This window comes from Tetranychus urticae, chromosome 3 (genome assembly GCF_039701765.1).
Source record: "Tetranychus urticae isolate SD_2017Ah chromosome 3, NJAU_TeUrti_SD_1.0, whole genome shotgun sequence".
NCBI classification, from domain to species: Eukaryota; Metazoa; Arthropoda; class Arachnida; order Trombidiformes; family Tetranychidae; genus Tetranychus; species Tetranychus urticae.
In genome coordinates this window covers 16702956-16729740 of record NC_142960.1, presented here as the reverse complement: position 1 = coordinate 16729740, position 26785 = coordinate 16702956, and the positions used below count along the sequence as shown (strand labels likewise).

The 26785-nt window shown below is 33.3% G+C and overlaps 2 protein-coding genes across 2 annotated transcripts; one reads left to right on the top strand and one right to left on the bottom strand.

Moving 5' to 3' along the window:
- Positions 1-1597: 1597 nt before the first annotated feature.
- On the bottom strand, positions 1598-17728 carry LOC107363041 (uncharacterized). The gene is made up of 12 exons (XM_089268789.1): positions 17469-17728; positions 6777-7085; positions 5579-6513; positions 4798-5170; positions 4635-4703; positions 3568-3591; positions 3478-3501; positions 3351-3416; positions 3242-3271; positions 2918-2977; positions 2213-2362; positions 1598-2144 (listed from the first exon to the last, which is right to left on the bottom strand). The coding sequence occupies exons 4-12, from the start codon at positions 5020-5022 to the stop codon at positions 1875-1877; spliced, it is 918 nt and encodes a 305-aa protein (XP_089124915.1). The 5' UTR covers positions 5023-5170; positions 5579-6513; positions 6777-7085; positions 17469-17728; the 3' UTR covers positions 1598-1874.
- Positions 13910-16890, top strand: LOC149093502 (uncharacterized). Its single transcript, XM_089269357.1, has 2 exons — positions 13910-14886; positions 14976-16890. The coding sequence occupies exons 1-2, from the start codon at positions 13910-13912 to the stop codon at positions 16888-16890; spliced, it is 2892 nt and encodes a 963-aa protein (XP_089125483.1).
- Positions 17729-26785: the final 9057 nt, after the last annotated feature.

Sequence of the window (26785 nt, the reverse complement as noted above, 5' to 3'; positions counted from 1 at the left end):
CTGGTAACATGACAACCAGAATCATGGAAACTGAGAATAAGAAGCTGAAGGAAAGCAAGAAAACTGGTAATGATGATAATGATGATGAAGAAGAAGAAGAAGAAGATAAAGAAACCGATTGAATGTTGATCTATGAGCGAGGAAAATCGGTGAACATCAATTTTTTTCCAATGTGCATCTCAAATTAATTGGAAATAACCAGAAAATTTCAGCCAATTTGTGTACTTGATTGTGCTTTGTTAATTATCAGATTGGTATTGTTTCTTATCGTATGATTGAAGAGTGTTAACAAATGAACGCAATATTCAAGTTCAGAAGCGTGTTTCCAGTGATTAACCGATTCATTTGATTATCATTGGCATTTATTTTTGTCATTGTTTTAATTATATCTTTTGCTTTCTCTCTCCTCCTTCATATTAACCACGAGCTAAAAATTGCATATTTTATAACAACTGGTAAAATTGGCAATTGGATTTGATTAGAGTGAATCAAGAGAATAGGTTAAAACCAGGGAAAAATTGTGATCAAAATAATTGATTTGACAACAAATTGGTGGCTCTAAATCGGAGGTTCAATCACTTATCTTTATTAAATCTATTTAAATGTAAACTCAAATTACCCTGACAATTAACTTTGCATGTGAATTTCTCACAATTAAAAATAATAGCTGGAAATAGTGAAAGATACAGAAGAAGCTCAATTTTGTTGAAAAATGTGAACATATTAACTGATAGCATCTGACAAGGTTGATTGTTGGACCTTATTGACAAGCTAATGTCTAACAATTGACTGTTTAATCGATGAAAAATTAACATTTCTGCTTCTCCATGAAACTCTCAACCTGAAATCTGGTTTCACTAATGTCAATCTCAATGTTTACTTGAGCTAATTGTCAATCTTGACAATGGTAATAATTTAATTTTAAACTTACCTTTCAAAGCTATTGACAATTGTTGAAGCAAATTTTGAACAATCAAAGCTTTGAATGTCAAGTAAACATAAAAGTCAACCTAAAAATATTAACTGTTGAATTAATTACGTTGTGCATTTAAATGTTGATTTTATTGTCCTTTTTCCGTTGCCTTTAATAATACATATGAACATAAATTATGATTACTCAAATAGCGATGATTAGAGCAGTTGTAGATCAAACGGAAAATGATAATTACAATGTTCATTTCACTGGAAATGATAGTTTTGTAAAACAATAATCATGATAATGGTGATGTTGACCTTTTTGTCTGTTAAATTGTCATTTTTAGTGGTTAACATAATTTCTTGGTTTAAAGGAAGATCATGAGAACAATAAAACATTATATTTCCTCTGATTATATCAATTGATTGTTGATGAAATTTACTTTTTAATTTAATTCAATTTTTACCATCTTTTCGTCGCCAACCAAGTGATTGAATCTCATCTGATTAAAGACCATTTTGATCAATTAGGATCAGGTTTAAAGCTGGTTAATACAATTGTATTTTAATTTCACTTCTCATGAATATAATTTTACATTGAAGGTTAAAAGTGCATTTTAGGCATTAAAGTTGATTATGACACAGTCAAAGACAATTTAAAGATGTTCAAATCAGCTAAAGGTAAGTGCAGAATTAAATTTAATTGTTATAAATGAATGTGTTTTATGTACAAAAGTGTGCTTGTAAAAATGGAAAGTAAAGAAGCAAAAAAAGATATTTTAAAACCCAAAAAATCCCTTAAAATTTACAATATTTTACAATGTGATTTCATTGAATGATCAATGGTTTGGTTAGGAGTTGAAAGGTTCAATAAAATCATATGATTTGGTTATCATTTTCTGGTTGTGTGTAAGCCAACAAAAACTAGACTCTTTACCAGTAAAACGATGTGACCAAATTTAAGACTTGGCAGCATAAGATTCTGAATCTGGTTTGTCAGATGATTGACTAAAAGATTCGATGAGTTTATATCCTGGTCCACTGATTCCAGATTCAGGAATATACTTTGAATCATCGCCTCCTTTGGCGGAATAACTGTGGATTGATTTATGTCCCCAGCCGTGATCGTTTCCATGATCGCCCCAACCATGTCCATGGTGTCCATGATCATGCCATCCATGGTGATGGTGACCGTGATGGTGTCCGTGATCATGTCCATGATGGTGACCCTGCAGTGTCAAAGTGAAAAGAACATTAGATTTTGGAAAGAAAAGGAAACCAATTAAAAGCTTATTACGTGTTTGTGTCCATGTCCATGTTTATGGGAATGCCAATTGTCGTGTTTGTGATCGTGTCCATGCCAATGGTCGTGACCGTGTTTATGACCATGCTTGTGATCGTGCCCGTGCCAATGGTCGTGTTTATGCCCGTGTCCGTGTTTATGCCCCTTGAGTTAAAAGTGAAAAGATTTTTGTTTAAAATTAATTTGTTTCTTCAATGTTGATTAGTTGCTAATTTGGGTAAAATGAGAAAGTCATCGTTTTGGGTTCATCTTCAAAGCTTGGTTTACATGCGAATTGAATCTGACAGAAGCTAATTGTTGGAAGCAATAATCAAATTATGATTAGCTCGATTGATGACAAATATTAGACAATTATTTTCCAATTTAAAATTGAATTTGGATTTTAACAAATTGATTTATTTCGTTTGGAAAAATGTTGCTCTTGCAGACTTTTTTGCTAACCCAATGTTGGATGGTAAAACGGTTTACGCTTGTTTGACTTTCTCCCATTCAACATGTTTCCCTGATCAACATGAGATATTATCAGTTGAATAAATGAATCACATTTAATAATAGCTGATGCCAATAAACTCATGTGATCAAAGTAAGGTAAACATGAAACAATAAAAGATAAGAATTGAAAGCAAATTAAATAACAGATTAAATGTAATCAACATTTCAGTCTCTCAATAAGACTGGTTTAACCTTTCAATAACTTACATGATGATGACCGTGATCGTGTTTATGTCCATGACTGTGATGGTGACCATGATGATGATCCTGATAAAAAGATGAGTTAATAGAATTAGAAAAAAAGTGAAAAAAATCGAAAGTAAAATGATGGAAATAAGTGCAACAAATCTTTAGCCAATTTATCAATAAACAGTTAACTTGCGATTTAAAAGATTGATTGGAATAAAATTGATATAATTGAATCTTTGATTAACCCCAATTTGCCAATAATTAGCAATAAATGTTAAAACCTTGCCAAGAGCATCAGGTTTGAGGGCATCAACAAAGGCTGTTGATTCACTGACAACTTACATGTTTGTGTCCATGACCATGTTTGTGACCCTGTTGATGGACAAATAAAGTAATCAACAATGAAAATTGAGGGACAATTTTTTCGGACAACTTATTATTGTCTACTTACATGATGATGACCGTGATCATGTCCATGCTTGTGTCCATGTGAATGCCAAGCTTCGTGTTTATGTCCCTGAATCAATTGAATAATATGATCAACATTTTCTTCTAACATCAAAATGACTTCAACTTACATGATGATGACCATGTTTGTGTCCCTGTTGATGGAAGAAAGCAATTGTTAGATTTTTCGTGTTTACAATTCAATTGGTCATTTAACTTACATGATGATGTCCGTGTTTGTGGCCCTAAAGATGAAAGTGTTTTGAATTAAACGAAAATGAATTAAAAATGGGAAAAATGAAATTCCTCTTGAAATCAATAATGTTATTGAATGGCTTTTGCCATTTTTTTATATCAAATGTTAACATAATTTCAAGTCTTTTTTTTCAGGGTAAGCTTTCATGATGTGATGAGCATAAATGGCAGTTTCATTTAACTCTAGAAAGTGAAAATTTTGGGTGAAAACGAAGCAAAATGCAAGTGCTAAAAAAACCTCAACAACGAAGATTGATTATGGTCATTAATGTCAAAAAGATAATCTAATTATCTGATAAAAATGGTTGAGTTAGAAGAAAGTTTTCTCAGTTAAAATTTTCAATCAGATTAACATGCAGTTTAAACAAATTAAAAACAATCAGTAAATCAATGAGCTGAATATTAACAAGGTAAATAACAATCAAAATGATGGTGATAAGTTGAATGATTTTGACTGATGTGATCAGCATACAAATGGAATGGCAAATAAACCCAAGAAATCTCAATCACTCACTTGAGGTACTTTAAGGTTAAACTAAATGATCAATCTTGTAAATTAACTTATCAACAATCAAAGTTTCCAAAAATTTACAAAATTTCTTAACTAAATCAGGTCAAATAACAAATTGCTAATCATTTCAATCTTTGCATTTAAAACTTGAATTCGGTTCAAGACTTTCTAGAAATAAAGAATGAGATGCAAAAAAATATTCATCATTTCAGCTAATTTTGCAAATTTTGCCTTCTAATTGAGATGAATTAACTTGAACTTTTTTTGTGATTGTTGGTTAAAATGCAAAATCTAATTCAATTTTGAATCGTTTGTAATCTAAGAATCAACTCATCGATTCGACAAAATTTTACCAAACCAGAAACTCTGAGATCAGGTAAAGTCTTTTTGGGTAAAATGATTTTCTGGTAAAATTGAATCTTTTTGGCTAAAAATGACTCGAAATTTGTAAGTCAACATTTGAAGATATTTTGGAATCTCTTTTGATTTCAATGAGAAAAGAAATTTGATTTTCGGACTTACATGGTCGTGAACATGATGAGCAATCATCTTTGAATGATGATGGTGATGATGATGATGATGAACGACTTCCTGGCGAATCAAAGAAAATTACATTTAAATATTGAATTAGATTTGGGTTTGGGTTTGGGTTGAGTTTTGGATGAACAATTGAATGACTATTAACCTCTTTACATCCATGTCCATGTCCACCGCCATGACCACCCCAGCCATGATGACCCCATCCATGTGAAGCTGAAGGTTGTAAGGCTTGGGTTAAAGTGTTCATCTCAAAAAGGCCATTTTTAGGTTCAACTTCGGGACTTATGGCTTTAACCAGAGCAGTCAAGGGATCACCAAAGGTTGGATCAACAATGAACACTGAGCACAAAATGAAAGCCAACAGTTTCATGGTTAAATATTAACTGTTAACGCAAGTTGAAAAATCGGTGTAAATCCTTCAACACTTGAACATGCACCGTTGATGAGGTTAAAACGGCAAAAGCCAAGCTTTGATTGAAATCCTGTAACTGATCAAATGAAGTGTCAAACCTGCAAAACTGAAATGAATCAATGAGATTATCACCAATCGGGTTATATATACTTTCAGTTGACATCGGGTCACTTTGCTGGTAACAATTAACATTAAAAATAATGTGAATGAAAAAAAGGTTAACAACAGCAACAACAAACGAAAGTAACTTCCGAAAAATGTCACCTTTTTTTAGGGTTAAATCGGTTTTTTTGGAGACAAAAAAACACCTTTTTTCTTGCAGATGAAAAAAGCTTTTCTTATTTTTGTTTGCGTTCATTTCGTGTGTTTTTCTGGGTTCGCATTTTTTCAATTCAATCCTTGCAATTGAATTGTTGATCAACTTCTCAATCAACTTGAACACAAAAGATACTCAGATGTTCAACTTTAGTTACACTTTTTGATTCACATTTATTATTATCATTATTAATGTTACCTTTAATCATAATTAAGTCTTGAAAAAATGGTTCCAATGAATAACAATTACTTCATTTGGTAAAAATTCACTTTTCTCAATCAAGTGAAAGTAAAGTGTTCAAATATCTGGAATATTGTCATCAATTTTTTCCCTTTTTTTCATCAAATTTCATCAATTCCATCAACCTTTTCATTGCAATTTATTTAATTACATTTTTCACCTTAAATTTAAATTCCAAAGTTCCAACATTTTAATTGAATTATTTGAGCTTTTGCTTTCCATTCCCATGCAAAGGTTACTTTTAATTGTTTCAATTCAATTTACTTTCAAAAGTTAATTAAGTTTAGTTAAAATGGTCAATCACATTGATCAACATGTTTCTAAATTAATCCTCATCACGATAAGTAGTCATTGAAAAATTGGTTTCGAGTAAATTAATTGATTAAGTTGTTAATTATATCAGGCTTGGGTCAATATAATGTTTTTCATTGTTCATTTCATTCAATCTTTTTATAACTTGTTACGTTCCTTCATCCATTTGTATTAATACATTTCATCAAAATCAATCCTTTAAAGTGTTGATTTGTGAACAACAATCAGCTAAAAAATGCTGCAAATTTCAAATTAAACGTTAAACCAGATTCTCATCCCGTTTTTTTGTCTCCTTTTATTGGCTGTTTCACAGCTGAGAGTTCAAAGTTAAAGCCTGAAAATTAGCTTCATTTTCAGGATAATGCTATAATTGTTGAATATATATTTTTGTTAATTGTTGTTTTTACGCTGCTCCTGTCAATCTGAACATGATCATCATCAATCTGTTGACAAGCAAGTTACTCCAGTCACAATGTTAATGTCAACAGGTTTTTAAGTTTAATTTCCCATCCAATGTGTGTTCACTTTCATTTTATGTCTTCAACAATCAGCTAATTTCTTTGGTTTCCATTGATTTGAATCTGTAAATAGATGAAAATATGGATCAGTTGGGTGTTTAAAATCAGTCTGTGATTAAAATCATCTGTAGACAACATTATTAAGATTGTATTCAATTTAACCTGTCAATGATTATCTAAACTCTTTTAAATGTTCACAATTGAAGTCAATTTAATCCTTTTCAATCGTTATTGTTGAATTAAATTAATCTGTGTGTTGAATTTGAAACTCTCATTGTTTGGTTTATTGAAGGAGAGGTTTAGATTTATCAATTTGTTACATTTACCATTATCCAAGTTAATATTAACTTATGTGTTAATGATGATTGGAAATTAATATATTAGTTGATTGTGTGCAAGGTTTCATTTGATGTAATTACACATGTTTTAATGTAAATATGAATGCATCTAGATGTGTATATATTTTTTCATCCTTTGTTGATTTGAATTGTTAATGATTAAATCCGATGTTTTTGATTACAGGGTTCAATTTAAGGGAATAAGATTAAAATAGAATCAAATTAAGATTGGAAATAAGGTTTCTCTTCCTTCGGTTGCACTTATTCTTGAACCAAAAGCTGCGACTTGAAGCAAACCTAAAGAGAGAGAGAGAGACAAAAATATCAATTAAACTGGTTTTACTTCAATCTTTCATCAAAATCTATGTCTTTGTACACAGCCAGTAATCAAAATAAACAGTCAATAGCAATTAAAATCAAATCCAAATGAAATTAAAATTGTCAATAGATTGGTCTCATTTTTCACGCAAGTCTGGCCACAGCACAAAAAAAAGGTCAATTTTGTAGTAAATTAATACTATTGACTTTTGTGTTTCTCATTTGTTTCATGTTTTATATATTTTAAAAATATAAAGCTAAAGGTAACAAATCTGTTGACAAGTTGATAATGTTTCATTGTTTACATTGAATTAACAGGCGAAAAAAGACAAAATTAACAATCTATACAATATATAAAGTCAAAGTATCAAATTTTTGCGTCAAAATTGTGGCCAAACTGAGCGGGTTCTAAGAAAAAAAATTACACCGTCTCAAAGCCCTGATTCAACTACAACGACGAAAAATAGGAAACCTAACCTCAGAATCTCATGACCTCTGAGAATGAATCTCATGAAAATTCAGACTGGGAAAAATGTAGATTTTGGTTGATGTTTCATTGTTGGACCAGTAATTTAGCTCAAACATTGTTAGCAATCTAATTTAATTAAAAATTGTTTTTCATTGTTGCCAACAATTGAGCTATCTTGAAATTGATTTGAGAAATCATTAATTTGTCATTAATTTGTCATTAATTTACGATTCACTTCAAAAATAAATTTACGAGTTACCATATCTAAATCAACCAAATCAAACATCATCACTTTTTAAAGAGACTTTCTCAACAAAATTGTCAACTAGATCGTCCATCATTTTCATCCACCACTTGAATCAGGGAGAATTCATTTATTTTGGTTGTCGGCGCCAATTATCAAGAGTTCATCTCTCAACAAATTTTCATATTACCATCACTTGGTTCACCTTTGATTATCAACTCAGCCAAACTTACCCAACAACAAACATGCCAGTAAACATGGTAAGTTTAAGTCATTTTTTCGCTGAGAGTTGTGACTTGATGAACTTTTAGAGACATAAGAACGAAAATATGGAGTAATTGAAGATACCTTCAAATTTCAATTAGATTTGAATAGAAAGATTGAAAACAGTAAAAGTTATTCGGTCAGTTCGATCAGTAATCTAAGTCAACTTTAGTGTCTAAAATAAATCATAACTTTTTAAATAGACTTTTCTCAACAAAATTGTCCAACACTTTATCCACTACTTTTTTATCGTCTTTTCATCGTATTGTCAACCACTCAATCACTTACCATTATATTCACTATTCATAGGGTAAAGTTTTCCTACGTTTTTCAAAAATGTATTTGCTTTTTATCGAGTGGTATTTCTTGATTAATGCGATGCAAATTATGTAAAGGAAAGTGATAGATGCTGCATGGTTCTCCTATTTCTGTATCTTTCTTACGATCATCAAAATTTCAATGAACAATGTGAACAATCTGATCGTCTATAAATTACTACACTGAATAAGAAAAGAAAAGCAAAATTGTTAGTTATCATTTGAATCATAATAACCAGCTTCAGAGATATATACGTGATTGTATCTTGAGATTTTGATAATTTGTCCAGACATTCAAATTCAGTGCTTGCTTAGATCTTTTTCATCTTTTTGAATTTATCTGCACTAACAGACATAGTTAGAGAGTTGAAAATATCTGAAAAAAATTCGTTAGGCGATTAAGTCGAGTCAGTTGGTCAATAATTAAAATAGACTAAGTCGACTTAAAGTCATTCACTTTATCCACTACTTTTTTACTTTCTTTTTACCGTATTGTCCACACACAATCTAACACATCAACCAAATCACCCAAATCAAACATTACTTTTTAAAGAGACTTTTGTCAACAAAATTATCAAATACTTTATCCACTACTTTTTTATCGTCTTTTCAATATATTGTCAACCACTCAATTTGAAAATTTCAGAAAGACTGAAAACAGTTAAAGTTAGTCGAGTTAGTCGAGTCAGTCGGTAAGCCAACTTCGGGGTCTAAATTAAACATTACTTTTTAAATAGACTTTTCTCAACAAAATTGTCCAACACTTTATCCACTACTTTTTTATCGTCTTTTCACCTTATTGTCAACCACTCAATCTAAAAATTTCATGAGAAAGACTGAAAACAGTGCAAGTCAGGCCAGTTAGTTGAGTTAGTGAAGTTGGTCGTGGAATAATGATAGTCTTAAGATAATGGTTGCATACCTATGGATTCTGCGATCAGAAAATTTTGTTTTGTTTCAAAAACAATTGATATTGCCAAATGGTACTTGATTAAAATTTTGTGAAGGATTCAAAAGCTATAAGCGCTCAAAAGTGCAATTATCTCGGTAGGCTCATTATAGCTAAAGGTGGAGAAGCACTTACCATTATATTCACTATTCATAGGGTAAAGGTTTCCTACGTTTTTCAAAAATGTATTTGCTTTTTATCGAGTGGTATTTCTTGATTAATGCGATGCAAATTATGTAAAGGAAAGTGATAGATGCTTCATGGTTCTCCTATTTCTGTATCTTCTTGAGATCATCAAAATTTGTCAATATCCACAAGAAAAATCTGATCGTCTATAAATTACTACACTGAATAAGAAAAAGAAAGCAAAATTATTAGTTATCATGTGAATCAAACCAGCTTCAGAGATATATACGTGATTGTATCTTGAGATTTTGATAATTTGTCCAGACATTCAAATTCAGTGCTTGCTTGGATCTTTTTCATCTTTTTAAAATTATCTGCACTAACAGACATAGTTAGAGAGTTGAAAATATCTGAAAAAAAAATTCGTTAGTCGAGTTAGTCGAGCAGTTGGTTAATAATTAATGAAAATAGACTTAGTCGACTTATAGTCATTCCCTTTATCCACTACTTTTTTACCTTCTTTTTACCGTATTGCCAACAAACAATCTAACACATCAACCAAATCACCCAAATCAAACATTACTTTTTAAAGAGACTTTTGTCAACAAAATTATCCAACACTTTATGCACTACTTTTTTATCGTCTTTCCAATATATTGTCAACTACTCAATCTGAAAATTTCAGAAAGACTGAAAACAGTTAAAGTTAGTCGAGTTAGTCGATTTAGTCGAGTCAGTTGAGTTAGTCAGTCAGTAATTGAGATCAACTTCGAGGTTTAAAATTAAACATTACTTTTTAAAGAAGCTTTTCTCAACAAATTTGTCTAACACTTTATCCTCTACTTTTTTACCTTCTTTTTACCGTATTTTCCACAAACAATCTAACACATCAACCAAATCTGTTGAGTAAGTTGAGTCAGTCGGTCAGTAATTGAAGTCCACTTCGAGGTTTCTCAATGAAAGTTTTCAAAACTTTCTTTTCGTATTTAATCCAGCATTTGAGCTTCAATCAGCTTCGTTTATTATGTCATTTGTCTTTGATAAATTACTTTCACTAGATGTTTTTCTCATTGCGAATCTGTGTTCTAAATTTTTTTCTTCTTATTTGCTGCTGATAAAGACATGCAAATATTGTCAATATGCAGCCGATGATGAGATCGCACTTTTCATGCATCCATGCAAAGAATATGATGATGAGGTTCGAATCGATATTGGTGAACCATCATCCGAAGATACAAAGAAACAAAATATTCAAGCAAAAAATGTTGTTGAAAAAGAAAAACCCATTCCAAAGCCAAAACGACGTCGACGTCGAGATATATAAATCTAATTTCAGTTACTTGAAAAAGTCCAATAAAAACCAGATTTGATTTGCATTTCGTTTAGTAATGATTGAATAGTTTGACAGACCATTAAATAAAGTCTTCCAATCAACATCATTAGTACATGAATAGATAGTAATTTTCATTTGTTTCTTTCATTTTATTACAGGGCATTAATTTGTATCGTTCGTTTTATTTAGTCATGAATTGTATTTTTGTCTTTCACAAAGAGGAGTTGCAGGACATAGGCATGGATGAGAATTCTCTCATAACCATTATTTATGAATTCAACCAACCCATCCATGATGAATTGACAGCTGAATTCCATTTATTCCGATACAGACATGGCGAGGTTACTTGGCATTTTCGTCGAGTTTTGGATTATCTTTATTTGCTCTATCAACAGGCACTTTTAAAGGATGAGAATATTGTTTCCATCAATTCGCATGTCTACGAATTTGTAGCAGAAATAGCAAAAGACATGCGAAACCTCTTCGATGAGTTGATGGATGATGTTGATGATTTTGAATAGTTATCGTTGTTTCCTTTGAATTTCATTAAATTTTCTATATTTAATTTTTTGATTCTGATGCAAATTTTCCAATTGAGAGTTAAGAGTTAAACATTGTTAGAAAACATTCAAAAAAGTCAAAATTTAATTTTTAACCCTGATTAACGAAAATTGTTATCTAATTTACATTTTCATATCCGATTTGATTCCACTCACTTTTGTTTGTTTCAATTTGAACTAAAATAGTTACTTTCTAATTAACAGCTCATGTACTGAGCAATATTTCTGTTCTTTTTTGCCTTTTAGATCCAATAGTAATTTTCAAATATTTTTTCATTGAAATACAGGTTCTGCCGGAATTTCGTTGCTTTTACACGGTATTCGAACGCATGTTTTCATCGTACAGAAATGATCTGGAGAGAATAGGGATGGATGAAAATTATAGAATTACTTATATTTACGAAATTTATCGTCCCGTTAATGATAACACATCATCACTTTTCCATTTATTTGAATATAACCAAGGGGAAGTAATTTGGCATATTGATCGAGTTATTAATTATTTCCATTTTCTTTACAATCAGGCAATTTTTATGCAGCGCAATATCGTTTTAATCAATATTGATGTCTATGCTTTTGCCTGTTATATTGCCAAAGAATTAGAGAACATCTATACTGACTTAATGGTTGAATACGATGATTTTGAATAGACTGCATTGATCTGAATTTATCCTTTCATCTGCGTTTCCATTAAAATTTATATGCATAGCACTTGAAAGTTAGTCTTACTGAAATAATTGTCTGAAAATTAAAAGTTTAGTATCAGGAGATTCAGCTTGACAAGTTCTTTGCGTGGATGCCTTGAAAGTTAGTCTCACTCAAAAAAGAATTTTCGCCTCATTTTACCATTGAAAATATTGAAAACACTGTAAAAATTTGAGTTTCAACTCTCATTAAATCACGAAATCCATGTTAGAAATTCATAAATTTTATATCAGCAGATTCACCTCAATAAGGTCTTTGCGATGATACCTAACTTTGACTTAGGAAAAATTTCTTGATGAATTTATAATTGAAAACTTTGAAAAATAGCAAAATTTCACATTTTAACCCTAATTTACTCATGAAATAATTGTCTGAAAATTAAAAGTTTAGTATCAGGAGATTCAGCTTGACGAGTTCTTTGCGTGGATGCCTTGAAAGTTAGTCTCACTCAAAAAAGAATTTTCGCCTCATTTTACCATTGAAAATATTGAAAACACTGTAAAAATTCTCAATGAATCATTAATTTTTAAATCTCATCTTTACTCCATAGGAAATCCGTAATAGAGGCAGACCAAGTAGAAGAGCAACGGTAGCTAGACGAACTCCTTATTCCAGAGTTAGGTTGAGACATTATGATGGTAATAGACGCGGTTGTCATACTAATGAAGAGCTCTTCATTGATAGATTATGTGTCGGAATCGCGTATCAGTCAAACATTGCTGATACACTCAAGTCATATTTACAGTCATCATATTTGGTTTGCCAATACTGTAATGCTAAAGTATTTGAACATGAAAGGCGAAAAGACAAAAAATTCAGTATTTGTTGTCAAAAAGGCAAAGTTAAAATCCAACAATCTACGTATCCTCAATTTCTGCACGAACTTCTTACTGGTAATGATCGACATTCAAAGCATTTTAGAAAGTTTATACGCCAATACAATTGTGCTTTCTCATTTGTAACTTTTGGAGCGCGAATAGAAATGCCAATAGGTGCTGGAGCGTACTTTTTCAAGATTTGTGGAAATATTTATCATCATATCAACCCTTTAAACGCATCAAATATTGGTGGTCAGCTTTATTTGTTAGAGCAAAATGAAGCTAATAGAATACGCCTATTACATGATGCTAATTTTCAATTGAGCCCATCATTAATGAATCAAATATCCGATTATCTTCAAAATCATAATATTTATGCCATAAGTTATAAAAACATGCGCCAAATTCAAATTCAAGAGCAAAATCAAGCCAGATTAGATCATAGACCCGTTATTGAATATGGTCTACAGTTTTTCAACAATCCTATGCCTCATTCCAATAGATCAAACATTCCTGTTGTATCAGAAATAGCTGCTGTGTTTGAAACTGAAGATGGCACTCCACCAGCTAATGTAAGCTGCAGAGTTTATCCCAAACAAACGAACAACATTAATACGATTTCTTATGCAAGTCCTCATCTGGAACCAATGGCTTACCCCATTTTGTGGCCGAATGGTGATCAAGGTTGGAGACCAAAATGCTTCATGAATCTGAAGCAGCAACAAATGTATTGAAATCAATTTCAGTTAGACAATTCGCTTGCTACAGACTCTTTGACCGGGATAACTATTTCAATCCTGCTATTCACGCCGGGAAACTTACACAACAATATATTGTTGAGTCTTATACAAGAGTTGAATCAGCACGGTTAAAGTGGGTACGCGATAATCAAGCTAAACTTTGAGCTGATACATATGCAGGTCTGCTCGATGTTTTAAATGCGAGAGCTGAAAACGAAGGTCTAAGGGCAGGAAAATTGGTAATTTTACCGAGTTCTTTCTCCGGTAGCCCCAGAAACATGAATATGAAGTATCAAGATGCAATGGCTGTTGTTCGACATTTTGGTAAACCCGATTATTTTATCACCATGACTTGCAATCCAAACTGGCCCGAAATCAAAGAATCATTGGCACCTTATGATAAGGTTGAATACAGACCTGATATTGTAGTTAGAGTTTTTGAAGGTAAAGTGCAAGAACTCAAAGATCTTTTGGTCAAAAAAGAAGTTTTCGGCAAAGTTGTTACATTCAGCTATGTTATCGAGTTCCAAAAGAGAGGACTACCACATACTCACATTCTATTAAAAGTCGGGGATGAACACAAACCAAGGACCTCCGAGATTATTGATAAAGTCGTTTGTGCTGAAATACCAGATAAACTGCATGATGAATTATTGTATTCACTGGTTTCTTCTCACATGATTCATGGGCCTTGCGGTGAGCAAAATTTAAATAGCCCATGTATGCTTAACAATAAATGTTCAAAAGCGTTTCCCAAACCATTTCAAGAACACACGATGATGCATGAAGCTGGTTTTCCACTTTATCAAAGACGCAATAACGGTCACACAGTTTCTTTGCGAAATGGTAGCATAGAAGCTGATAATCGTTTTGTTGTTCCATATAATATATTCTTGCTCAAATATTTTCGCTGTCACATAAACGTAGAAATTTGCTGCACGGTCAAAGCATTGAAATATCTTCACAAATATTTGTTCAAAGGATACGATCAGGCAAACTTAAAAGTAGTAGAAAGGTCGAACGAGGAGGAGCTTGATTATGATGAAGTTACAAATTATATCCAAAGTAGATATGTTGGACCTACTGAAGCAGCCCACAGATTATTTTCACTACCAATGCATTATAATTTGCACCCAGTTGAAAATTTACCGGTACATCTTCCTTTTCAAAACTATGTAAAATACCCAGCAGATAGTGAGCTTGATGCTACTGCTGTCTCTCTTCTCCAATCTACTAAGTTGACAGCATATTTCGAGTACAATAAGACGACTGATGAATTTCATTTATACCACCAAATGCCAATTTATTGCTGTTTTAAAAAAGTACGTCATCTTGGTCACGCAGGTTGATCAAAAGTAAAACAATCGGGAGATTGCGCATTGTATCACCACGGCAACAAGAAAGATTCTCATTGCGGCTACTTTTGTTGCGGATTCCTGATGCCAAATGCTTTGATGATCTACGCAAACATAATAATATTACTTACAATACGTTTACTGAAGCCGCACGAGCCAGAGGATTGATAACTGATGATTTGGAATGGACTGATTGTTTGTCTGAACTTTCACAAGTTGCTTTCCCATCTCAAATTCGAGACACTTTCGCATATATTTTAATATTTGCGAGTCCAGCAAATGCTTCGCAGTTATTTGATATGTTCAAAGATAACCTCTCTGAAGATTTTCTCCGTGAATATCAGCCAGAGGATGCGTATCGTTTAACACTCATAGATTTGCAGAAGATATTAAATGAACATTCGAAAAGACTAGCAGACTTTGGTTTACCAAATGTAGATTTCCAAGTTCCGATTTATCCTAATATTGATACCCCACAACGAAGGGAATGCGAACAGCTTTTCAGAAATGCATATGAACAAGCAACAGCTGAGCAAAAATATATTATTGATACAATCCGAACAGCTTTGCATAATACTGAACCCTTCAATAATGTTTTTTTCATTGATGGTCCTGGAGGAACTGGAAAAACATTTATTTATAACTGCCTGATAAATTTGCTCATAAGTCAAGATCAAATAGTTTTACCAGTAGCATGGACTGGTATGGCTGCTATTCTTTTGCGAAACGGAAGAACAGCACACTCACGATTCGGATTGCCATTAGGTTTTACAGAGTGTTCTGTTTCCTCGATCACGGTACAAAGTGTGGAGGCTGATTTACTGAAAAAAACATGTCTGTTCATTTGGGATGAAGCATCAATGATTCCCAACAACGCTTTAAGAATCGTTGATTCATTGTTAAGAGATATAACTCAGGTGAATCAGCCTTTTGGAGGAAAGGTTTTTGTATTTGGAGGTGATTTCCGTCAAACTTTACCCGTTGTAAGCCATGGTGGAAAAGTTGAGACAATAAATAACTGCATAAAACGTTCTTCGTTGTGGAAATACTTTAAAATTCTAAATCTTACAACGAATATGCGATCTAATCGAGCAAGCCAAGAGTTTAAAAATTTTTTATTGCAAATAGGCAATGGAACTTATCCTGTTTTGCCACTTACTAATATTATCGCAATCCCGCAGCAGTACATGATTGAGTCTGATTCGGACATCATTGCCAAAATTTTTGGTGCAGATACGAATTCACTTTCACGTAATCCACAATTTTTTGCTAATACAGCCATTTTATGTCCAAAAAATATCCATTGCGACGAAATCAATGCGAAGATAATTGACATCCTTGAAGGAGAGGAAAGGATTTATTTCAGCACAAACTCCATAGTTGATGAACAATTAGAGTCTGCTTTACGTTACCCAACTGAATTTTCAGAATCACAAAATTTTTCTGGACTTCCTCCACATAAACTGAAACTCAAAAAGGGAGCAATAGTGATGTTACTGCGTAATGTCAACCTAAAAACTGGCCTAACAAATGGCATTCGACTTTCAGTTGAAGAAATGCACCAGAACACAATTAAACTCAAGATAATAACCGGAACAAACAGTGGGTCTATTGTCCATTTACCAAGGATTGACTTAACACCATCTGACACGAAACTTCCATTTAAAATGAAGCGAAGACAACTTCCAATCAAGTTAGCCTTTGCAATCACAATCAATAAATCTCAAGGCCAGACTTTAGAGAAAGTTGGCTTATATTTACCAGAGCCTGTTTTCTCTCACGGTCAACTCTATGTTGCACTATCCCGTGTTTCATCCGATCAAAATTTACATATTCAACTACCAAATCGAAATCAGCATACTTACAACAAGACAGTTAACATCGTTCATAAAGAAATTTTATGATTAAAATATTGAATAAAATTACCTTTTCTTATCAAACCCATTCAAAAAAATACCAAAGTGTAAGCGCTGTTAATGGGTTACTCATTGCTATTCATTGATTGGCAATATATTCCAACATTATTTTTACAGTAATATGAATTTAAAGATTCTACTGCAAATTTGTAATTGCGATCAGCTATGATCGCGGGCTCCGCTAGTAATCATAACAATAATGATAAAGGGTGACAAAAAGTACCAATAAATTGAGAGTCAAATCAAGTCTCTAAAAACCAACAATAGATGAACACAAAAAATCAGATTAGCTGACTGAAATTGAGAGTGAAAGTCTGTTTATTATTGTAAATTATAAAAAAAATGTCAACAATAAAATAACAGTGTTAAGAGAAAAAAAGTCAAACTTTCGCAAGAAAGCGTTGACCCAATGCTTTGGTTAATCAAACGGTACACACTTGACAAGGTTGAATTGGTCAAGATGTTGATTGATGTAAGGCTCAGTGGAGACCTGGTACTATTCCTTATGTCAATTGTAAATTACAAACATGAAAAAAAAACTATAAATGGTGAAAAAATTGTACAACCTTGTGAAAAAAAGCTGAAAAATAATCCAATGAAGACGCCATTTACATGTTATTAATGCTGTAAATGATCTGCATAATGGGAAAGGTTAAACACAGTTGAAAGTTGCACCAGAATGGAGGCTGTTTTCACAATCAAATATTCATAATTGATAAGTTGGTAAATATTATAATAATCAGAAGGTAAATAAAATTCGAGTTGAAATATTAAAAGATATTACTCATTATAAATTATCGAAACGCATAATTAACATCTGATTGATGTAAGTCAACTTTAAGAAACGAGAGGGAGGGAGCTGCGAAAATTGATTTTCATTGGTCAATGTGTTCATTACCGGGTTAATTAAATGTGATTTAGTTTAATTTATTAATTTAACTATTGTCATTTTTTATTGTGATTTAATCTTTGTAACACCTTTGTGTTTTCCTCGACCTTAGTCTCTGCCGTTTAGTGGTGCATTGTACGAGTTACGCTCAATTTATCGAGAGTAACCGTTTGTTGAGCGGTTCCCTTATTCCCGTAATTGGGTGAAAAGACAGTAAATTTGGCGCTTTTGTAATCAAGAGTGCAAAAGTGTCTCTCTCCCTTTTCGAAGATTTTTTGGCCTTTTTTGGACTGTTTGGACATAAATAAGGTAAGAGAAGATACATTATTCACTCAATAATGTACTCATAAAGAAAAAAATAAATAAAAAAAAGTGTTAGAGTGTTTTCTAACCACTAAACATAAAATACATGCCCTATGGGAAGCCAGTATAATACTATTTCATATGAAATAGATCTCAATTGCAGAATCAGAACATACTTACAAAGGATAGACCCAAATCGGCTGTCTCCCAGAATGGTTATTAATAAACAGGATTATTCATAATATTTAATAATATGATTTACAATATAAAATATGAAACAGGAAATCGTCTGATGAGGAACCATGTGCTTATCGACAGTTTCCCATAGCGCAAAATCCATTAACTTCTTCCTTACTAGTCTATTCAAGTTTGTCTTAAACACGTTAATTTATATCTTTAATATATTGTTCAATATCTCCTCTGATTATCATATTACTCTTGTTAATTTTTAATAGTGGATAAACCCAAATTGGCCGTCTCCATGTCTGTCACCGGTGAACAACTCGCTACTCTGGACTCTTTCCTCACTTTAAACTGTGTTGGTAGTACTCCAGAAGATACACTGAATAATGTGTCTAATTACAATCAGGACGAACTGGACTCGTACCGTCAAACCATGAATGCTATAATAAACTCAGACCCCTCTAAAGAAGGATCGATTGACAAGTCAACCCTACCACAAGACCTGATAGCCAACATTGATCATTTTCTGTCAATCACTAAATGGGACCTGAAAGAACCGGTACCTCAACAAACACGTAAAAGCAAACGCGTGGCCAAACCCAAACAAGCAACCGTAGTGAATGATACTACTAAAAGAAATAAAACAGCCCTACCACTGCCTAATTTGATCTTCAACCGAAATCATTCGTCATTACGTTTCATACCAACTCAGATAATGCCGAACATCAATCCTCAGAGTAAGATATTTATGACTAATACGACTCATTTGAACTCATTGTCAAATGATAAACCTATTACACTGACTGATGAAACAAATCAAGGGAATGCGACCCAAAGTACTGTCCAAGACCAGAACGAATCAGCGAATGATGTCTCAGATAAAATAGCTGAACCAGATACTGATAACTCTTCCAAAGAAAGATCAAAAGATGATAAAGAGGAAACTCAAGATGAGAGACCTAAGAAAATACAAAAGACGTCTATCTACAGTATTGAAAACTCGAGGAACGTGGCCAAATTTCAAAGAGGGCAGAGATCTAATCATATTCATGCCTGGACACCGTCCCTCAGCAGAGGTTATGGATTGATGATCTCAGGTCCTGGTTATTTCAAGGGAATAGTTTACAATTTGCTTGGGCTCGCCAGAGAAGCATTTCGACTTAAAAACTTACACGAAGAAGACAAACACACTTTGGTGATTGCTGCATCCTTAGAAACTAGAGAAATGATAAAACAACTATGTTTCACTGCAAAAGAAGAACTAACTGTCACTCCGGCTAAACATCGTTTTCCTATTATAAAGATTTCGGTGGCTAAACGTCACATCATGTCTGATGTGAAATCATTTGTCCAAGAAATATTCCTGTTTAATCTAAAAGCTAAATATCAAAAGATGACGTTTGAATTCTGGAAGACATATTCAGCTAGAGGCTCAAACTATGTGAGCATACTGATCCAAGTTGAACCCCAAATAAGGGAATATATCGAGGAAACTCTAAATGGACAATTGTGGGTCAGAACTGAAAATGTTCAAGTCAGTGACCACTTTGCTCTAAAGAGATGCTACACATGTGGTTCTTGTAGTCACCGATGGTGCAGCAGACAACAAGTATGTCTGCGTTGTTCAGGCCCACATAAGATATCACAATGTTCAGCATCAACTCTGAAATGCCCATCATGTAAGGGTTCACATGTGGCTTTCACACTGGATTGCCCCAAAATGGTCAATGCCATTGACAGGGAAATGGATAATGTAGACTTTACTTATACATCCATCATGGTTGGTAGAAGTTTCTAAAAAGGCTAAACCCAAATCGGTCTTCGCCCACTTGAAACTTTAATGTCTCGTACTAAAACTGCATCAACTAAAAACCATTCCGTAAAACTAACAATACTCAAACTTTTGTTACATTTCAATAATAACTGTCAAATTTTATTTCATTAACTCTTTTAGTACTTAAGAACACGTTCTGATAACTTCATTCAAACCTCTTGATAAACATATCCAAACAATGTTATACCCACTATTATGTACGATTTTTTAATTCTCTTTCTGAGACATTTTGGAAATTTTGGGAACAGTTTCATCAGAAACTAAATTCCCGACATACCTTACAATAGTACTCAATATGTATCCGTCTTTATTCTTCATTTATGCCATTAAAATTTCATTGAAACAATTAAGGAAATTATTACCGGTAACTTCAAATCAAGCTTCCCGATAGATTTTCTAGAGGGCACCACATGAGATCTAACATGTTCTAACTGGGAAATCACAATTAACGTCTGACTCTCTACTGAACAAGTCATTTCCCAATTTTTTAATTTCAAGTTTTAATAATAACTTCTGATATTTTAATTAATGATGTCCACTCCTTTTGATAAAGTGATTGAAGCCATAGACAAAGAGAAAGTGCTTCTGGAAGACCTCATCAATCTTTTAAAAGAAATAAAACAACTTTCATACGTCCAAATGATAACCACTAAAAAGATTACGACACATACATTAAAGGAACTATCAGTTTTATGTACAATTTACCTACAAGAAGATGATTCCTGGCTAGAAACCCTTCGGAATATCGTTTTCTCCATCGATACACTCAATTCTGCTATTAAACCAGCTAGTGACCTGCTAAATGAACCCTCGAAAAAACGCAAATTGACACAAAACGAACCCGTTCTGGAGGAAAAATTGATTGTCAACTTCATGAAACAAAGAATGGAAGTAAGAGATCTATTGAACCATGAATTCATCTGGCACTTTACTGTAAGCAATCGCAAGATAAAGGAACAAATAATTTTGAGATCAGGATTACCACTAGAGGAGGTAACTAAAATCCTGGCCATAACTGATGATGCGATTGGAATCGGCATAGAGAACTGGTATTATCTGATACAACAAAATACTTGTGACATTGGAAACCAAACTTTTATTGACAAACTCAAGATGGAACGCTGGACACTATATTCAGAACTATGGCGAACAATGAAGATTAGTTCGTCCTCTTTTAAAAATTTTATCTTTATCAAGTCTAAAGAACAATATGACTCTTGGAAAACCTCCTCTTTTACTTTTGAAATAGATAACTTCAAACTTTTATTTTCCCCCCAAGCAGGATATAAAATATGCTACAAATGTAATAACGGTTACATGGGCTTTCACCCTCAACAAAATTGTAAACCCATTATGAAGAAATGATTTTCAAGTACATTTTAATTTCAAAAATTAATTATTTTTTGATGATACAAATTAAAGATTCTCTTTTAAAACTTTAAAACATTTTGTGGAATTAAAATGACGGTCGGCATAAGAGTGAAGCTTGATTTGGAGTTAACTCTGTAAATAAAGTATTTCTAGATCAACAACGTTATAATATCTAAAATAGATTCACATCAAATTTTGAAGTAATCCTCAAAATAATGCTTACTCTGAGAAACTATCATACTCCTCACTCTGAGTGAAATCCGATTGGGGACTAACTCGGAACTGTACATGATGAGGCTTGTCTCTAACACAGTTTAATTTGAGATCGGGCTTATACTCGCTATACTCCTCTAACTGGTAAAAATGCATGGAACTTGGAGTAACAACCTTGAAAACTCTAGTATCAACGTTGTAAATCATTCCGTTATTTACTTCGAAAGCTCCTTGTTTGGTTTCCATATGAGTATAAGTGTGCCATCCATCCTCTTGATCGCCCTCCTCGTACTCATGGTAAAAATCATCGTATTCAACACCGTCTTTAGACTTGTAACAACAAAAGCACACAGAACTACTCAGTAGCTTATAGACATGGCGTTCTTTGGCAAAAGTCAAGTATACGGTGCTGGGAATAGCAATTTCATCCTCGCTTTTCTCGGCAGATACACTGAAACACAGAACCTTAGGCCGATTCATAAACGTAGCGGATTCAACCATTCTGACTTTACCAGCACATCTAATTTCATTGTAAACATGAGGTTGATAAAATCCCTGAGAGATAGCACAAATATCAGCTTGACTGATTACAGTTTGGAAATCCATTCCAGCAGGTACCATGATTACGGGTGAAGTAAATCTACTTTCATAGGGCCCTCCAACGCAATAGGAACAAAGAAATTTTACCTCCATAGAAAGCATTAAATCATCACAAAGCTCAGGAAGTTGAGAAACCAACTTACTGATAATATGACGATATGCATTGCCTTCGTCACCTCCAGGTCTACCGAACTGCTTGTCACAATAAGCGGTCATAATACTACATAATCCTTTGATCAGTCGGGAATCAAGTAGCAAATCACGGTCCGGCTTCTGAGCGCGATCTGGAAATTCTGGATCATCACGAAGCTCGGGGAAAAGTTTTTTCTGTAAATAAGGTACATTCACCAAAGACATTTCACCTTCACTGGCCACTTTATGAAAATCCTTAAACAAATCATAGAGGATCTTAACCCAAAAATATGGAGTCTCAGTAACAGGTCTTCCGGAATTTTTACCAGGCATTCGAATACAATTAACGTCAAGATTGGAGTTTTTACAATAAAACTGATAACCATCGAAGATACCCTTTAAGATGGGATAACTATACAATATCGGGAGAACAGCACTTATGAGATAGCAATGTCCTCTAACGTTGGGAAATCCGATAAGAAATGGTGGCTGCAAGAACAATAGAGTGACAGTTAATTTGGACCTAACTCTAATAACAAAATATGAACTTACCAAGATAAACTGTGGTTCGTCCTCGAATATATTCTCAGCCAAATGATGACAAGCATAGTCACTAGCACGACCAAGCTCACGACTAGCACCATAACCATCATGTCGTATGATCCCATTATGATGAATATAAACACGAACTAGGTAGTACTCGCCTTCAACATTCAAATCTTGATATACTCGGGTAAAATTGGTAAGCCAATATTTCTTAAAAGGTAAAAATGTTTGAATAAAAACATGAGTAAATCCGATCAGGGAAATGTCATTTTCATCATAACTGGTACAAGACAGAATCTTATCCTCTCCAAATATAACTCGTCTTAACTTATAATTGCCCTGTAAAACAAAATATGAAGAAATCTTAATAACATATGAAGAAGAAACAATTATGTGAAACTTACCCTTTCAAAATCGATAGACATTTTGTTGTAAATTTACAATATACTAACTTTTTAATCCACTCGAATCAATATTTTAATTAAAATATACATAACTAGCATTTAAAGCATAAATGATGTAATAGCCTAGAAGCTTGTATAGCTTAATGAATCTTTTGAAAAACAGCGCTACATGTAGCCATGGCAATTAACCATGTGCTTTCTTAAGAGAAACAAATATAACGCAAAGTAAACATCTTCCGGACTTTCCTTTTAACTAAATAAAACTTTGTTCAACTTTTCAACAAACCAGTTTTCTGATTAAGTGTTCCAATAAGATCTGAGTCTGTTTATATACATGACAACTCATTGAGTTAGAACCAAATTGTTTGTCACTCGAGTCATCATGTATTTGTACACGATCAATACTCATAAAAGGGAAATACCTACAACAAGAGCTATTGATTTGGTGAAGACCAGGAAACGTTTATGTATGTGTATTTGTGAACCAAATGAAAAGACTAGTATACGTACAGATGTGAATATTGTATCCAATGACAAAGTATTACTGGCTATCTCTCCAGACATTACAAACCAACAAATCAACGTCAAGACAAGCGATCTGGTAATCCTACGTTTAATTGAATATAATCTGATAATTTCAGCAATCTACATCCGAAACTTTTCAATAAAAGACAGAACCTTGCAAGATGAACAACTACAAGAATTACATCGAGTCCTTTCAGTATACAAAACACACAAATGGATCATCATGGGAGACATGAATGCGACACACGCTAACTGGTCAACGGTCACCGGGTCATGTTATAATTGTGTTACAGGACATCTCATTAATGCATTGGTAGAAAGTCATAATTTAAAGATCTTCAATATAGACAAAACACCAACGTATTACGCGAGCGGAAAAACAATTGACCTAATCATTGGCAGCTCTTCTATAATGGTGAATTGGACACGAACCATCAATTTTGCTCTCACAGACCACGCAGCGGTCGCATCTTTCATAAAAATCCAAAGACATAGAAATACATTGGGAGGCAGATTCCTAAGAATATCTTCATGGAAACTCAAAATAGAGCCAGACACACCATCCTCAAACCAAGAACTCACACTTTTTAAAGACAACAACCTTATTAGAAATTGTAACTCAATTATACATTTCCCTGACAACCATGGACGTTGGGCAAGAAGGAAAAAAGAGGATAAGAAAAAACGGAATTATAAAAGGTCAAGTAATAGTCTCTTTCACAGACTAAAGAATGCTAAAGATAGCAAACTAAAATGGAAATTGATCAATGACTACATTCTGAACAATAAAAGGGTTAATATTTGGACAAACCAGGAGACTATCAAGTCTAGAGACAAATTTCTTGTCGACTTCACTCCAGTAAATCCTACCTACTCAGATCAACCTTCTTACATTAAAGGGGAACTGACGAAACAAGAAATACTACAAATACTTAAAATGGGGCAATGGAAATCAAGTCTGTCGGCTGATAATTTTACCGTCAACTCATGGACACGTTTCTTTGCTATGAATAAGAGATTAATCATCAAAATAATAAACGACATGTTTAAAATCTCTCATATACCGCAAATGGTTCTCACATTAGGCTGTGGTTTTGTCATAAAGGCTGACAACATCAATGTTAGGATGGTTAAAACGCCGAATTATCTCATGAAAATAATTGATCAAGTACTCAAGCAAAGGATCCTAAACAATATCGATCAAATGGTAGACAGAAATCTTCAATTTGCATACTTGAATGATTGCAATCGCATGGATATGGTTGGTACAATAATTCAACACTGGCCTGAACACAAGAAAAGTACTCTGTTTAAATTGGATATATCTAAAGCTTTTGATACTGTTAATGCTGGTGTAGCTCTGAAAAAGATTCAAAAATACTGCGATATATCAACTTTCTACTTACTTGTATCCGTTATGTCAGAAAGATGGTTAAAGATTAATAAGGAAAGACAAAACTGGTACTGTAAAGAAAACCAAGGGGTTCCACAAGGTACGGCAATAGGTCCACTCTTATTTATTATAGCATTAGATGAACCACTGCGTCAAATCTCACAGAAAGGCATTTTTATTAAATCATATGCCGATGACATTGTCATAATAACAAGAAAACCGCCACAAGAGATCCTCTCACTTGCCAGCGAAGTAATGCAAACTATCAATTTGAAGTTAAATCATGAGAAAACAGAAACATATAGTTACAACAGCCTTGGTAAAGGAGAAGTGGAGATTTTAGGCGAGACACTGTGGTCACCTGATTTGTGTAAACTCAACTTTGGAAAACTGAAGAAACTTCAAGCTGAAGAAGTAATGAATTTCAAACAATCCCTAAAAGTTAATTTCGACTACCTACCACTCGAAATAAAAAAGCTGATGATAACATCAATCATTCTACCGAAAATTGCCAAAGGCAACTCTGCACTTATCTTAAGTTCAAAAGATCCTCAACAATTACAACAGAAAATTAACACGATACTTGAACAGACCTCACGACTCATTAAATATACTATGACAAACAGCAAATATGCCTCTAACTTACAAAACATAGTATATTTCTCTTTCCCCATTTTGATTAGTGTGATTGGTTCACTACTATTCCAAAAATCGAGAAATGACATATCAATATTAGGTTGGATACCACCTATCTTCACCAGTTATAAGAGGACGAGAGTTATAAGCAGAGAGACTAGGGAGAGACTAAACCAAAGATGGTTAATCAACACAACAACAACAAAATATCAAATAATCAAGTATGTAGACCTGATACCGACAATTGTAATCACACGGGAACTAGGATTCGCTACTACCGTATATGAATCCCAACTGATGGCATTAAAACACCTTTTTATGACGGAATCAAACAATACGAATGAATACTCTTGGATGCTAACAAGAGAAATGGGGACGGGGATACATGGAACTAGTGACTTCTCTAAGGATCTAGTGTGCCTAATGTATGCGTTTCTTAATGAAAAGTGGTATTGGACACACAATGATGGAGTGGAGAAAACTTGGTTAAATGATACATCAAGGGTGTGTGAACTGAAAAACGAAACCATTTACTCACGAAGACGTACTATCAAACAAAAGACGGAAGACTTTTTCTATGAATGGTGGCGAAACCAAGAATCGATATGGTCCAAACTATATCCGAGAGGATATGCTATCAATAAGTATCGTCTAAATAAACTGATAAAAATCATCCCTAAACTCAAATGTAATTGTAAAGTTCATAATAATCTAAGCCATTTTCTAGCTGGTTGTGATCGAATGGAAAATATCAAGGAATCTCTACAGGAGGAAGCTAAAAAAGAGCTAAATAATATTACAAACTGGGCAATCGATGAAATGACAAAACCAACTTGGAAAGCATTGAAATTATG

Bases quoted from the DNA above. Each gene is read 5' to 3' on its own strand.
- LOC107363041 (XM_089268789.1), bottom strand. From the start codon at position 5,022: ATGAAACTGTTGGCTTTCATTTTGTGCTCAGTGTTCATTGTTGATCCA. The intron at 3,592-4,634 runs GTAAGTCCGAAA...TTTCATCTTTAG, and splicing joins CTCATCATGTTCACGACCAT to GGCCACAAACACGGACATCA. The intron at 3,417-3,477 runs GTAAGTTGAAGT...CAATTGATTCAG, and splicing joins ACAAACATGGTCATCATCAT to GGACATAAACACGAAGCTTG.
- LOC149093502 (XM_089269357.1), top strand. From the start codon at position 13,910: ATGAATATGAAGTATCAAGATGCAATGGCTGTTGTTCGACATTTTGGT. The intron at 14,887-14,975 runs GTACAATAAGAC...TTGGTCACGCAG, and splicing joins AAGTTGACAGCATATTTCGA to GTTGATCAAAAGTAAAACAA.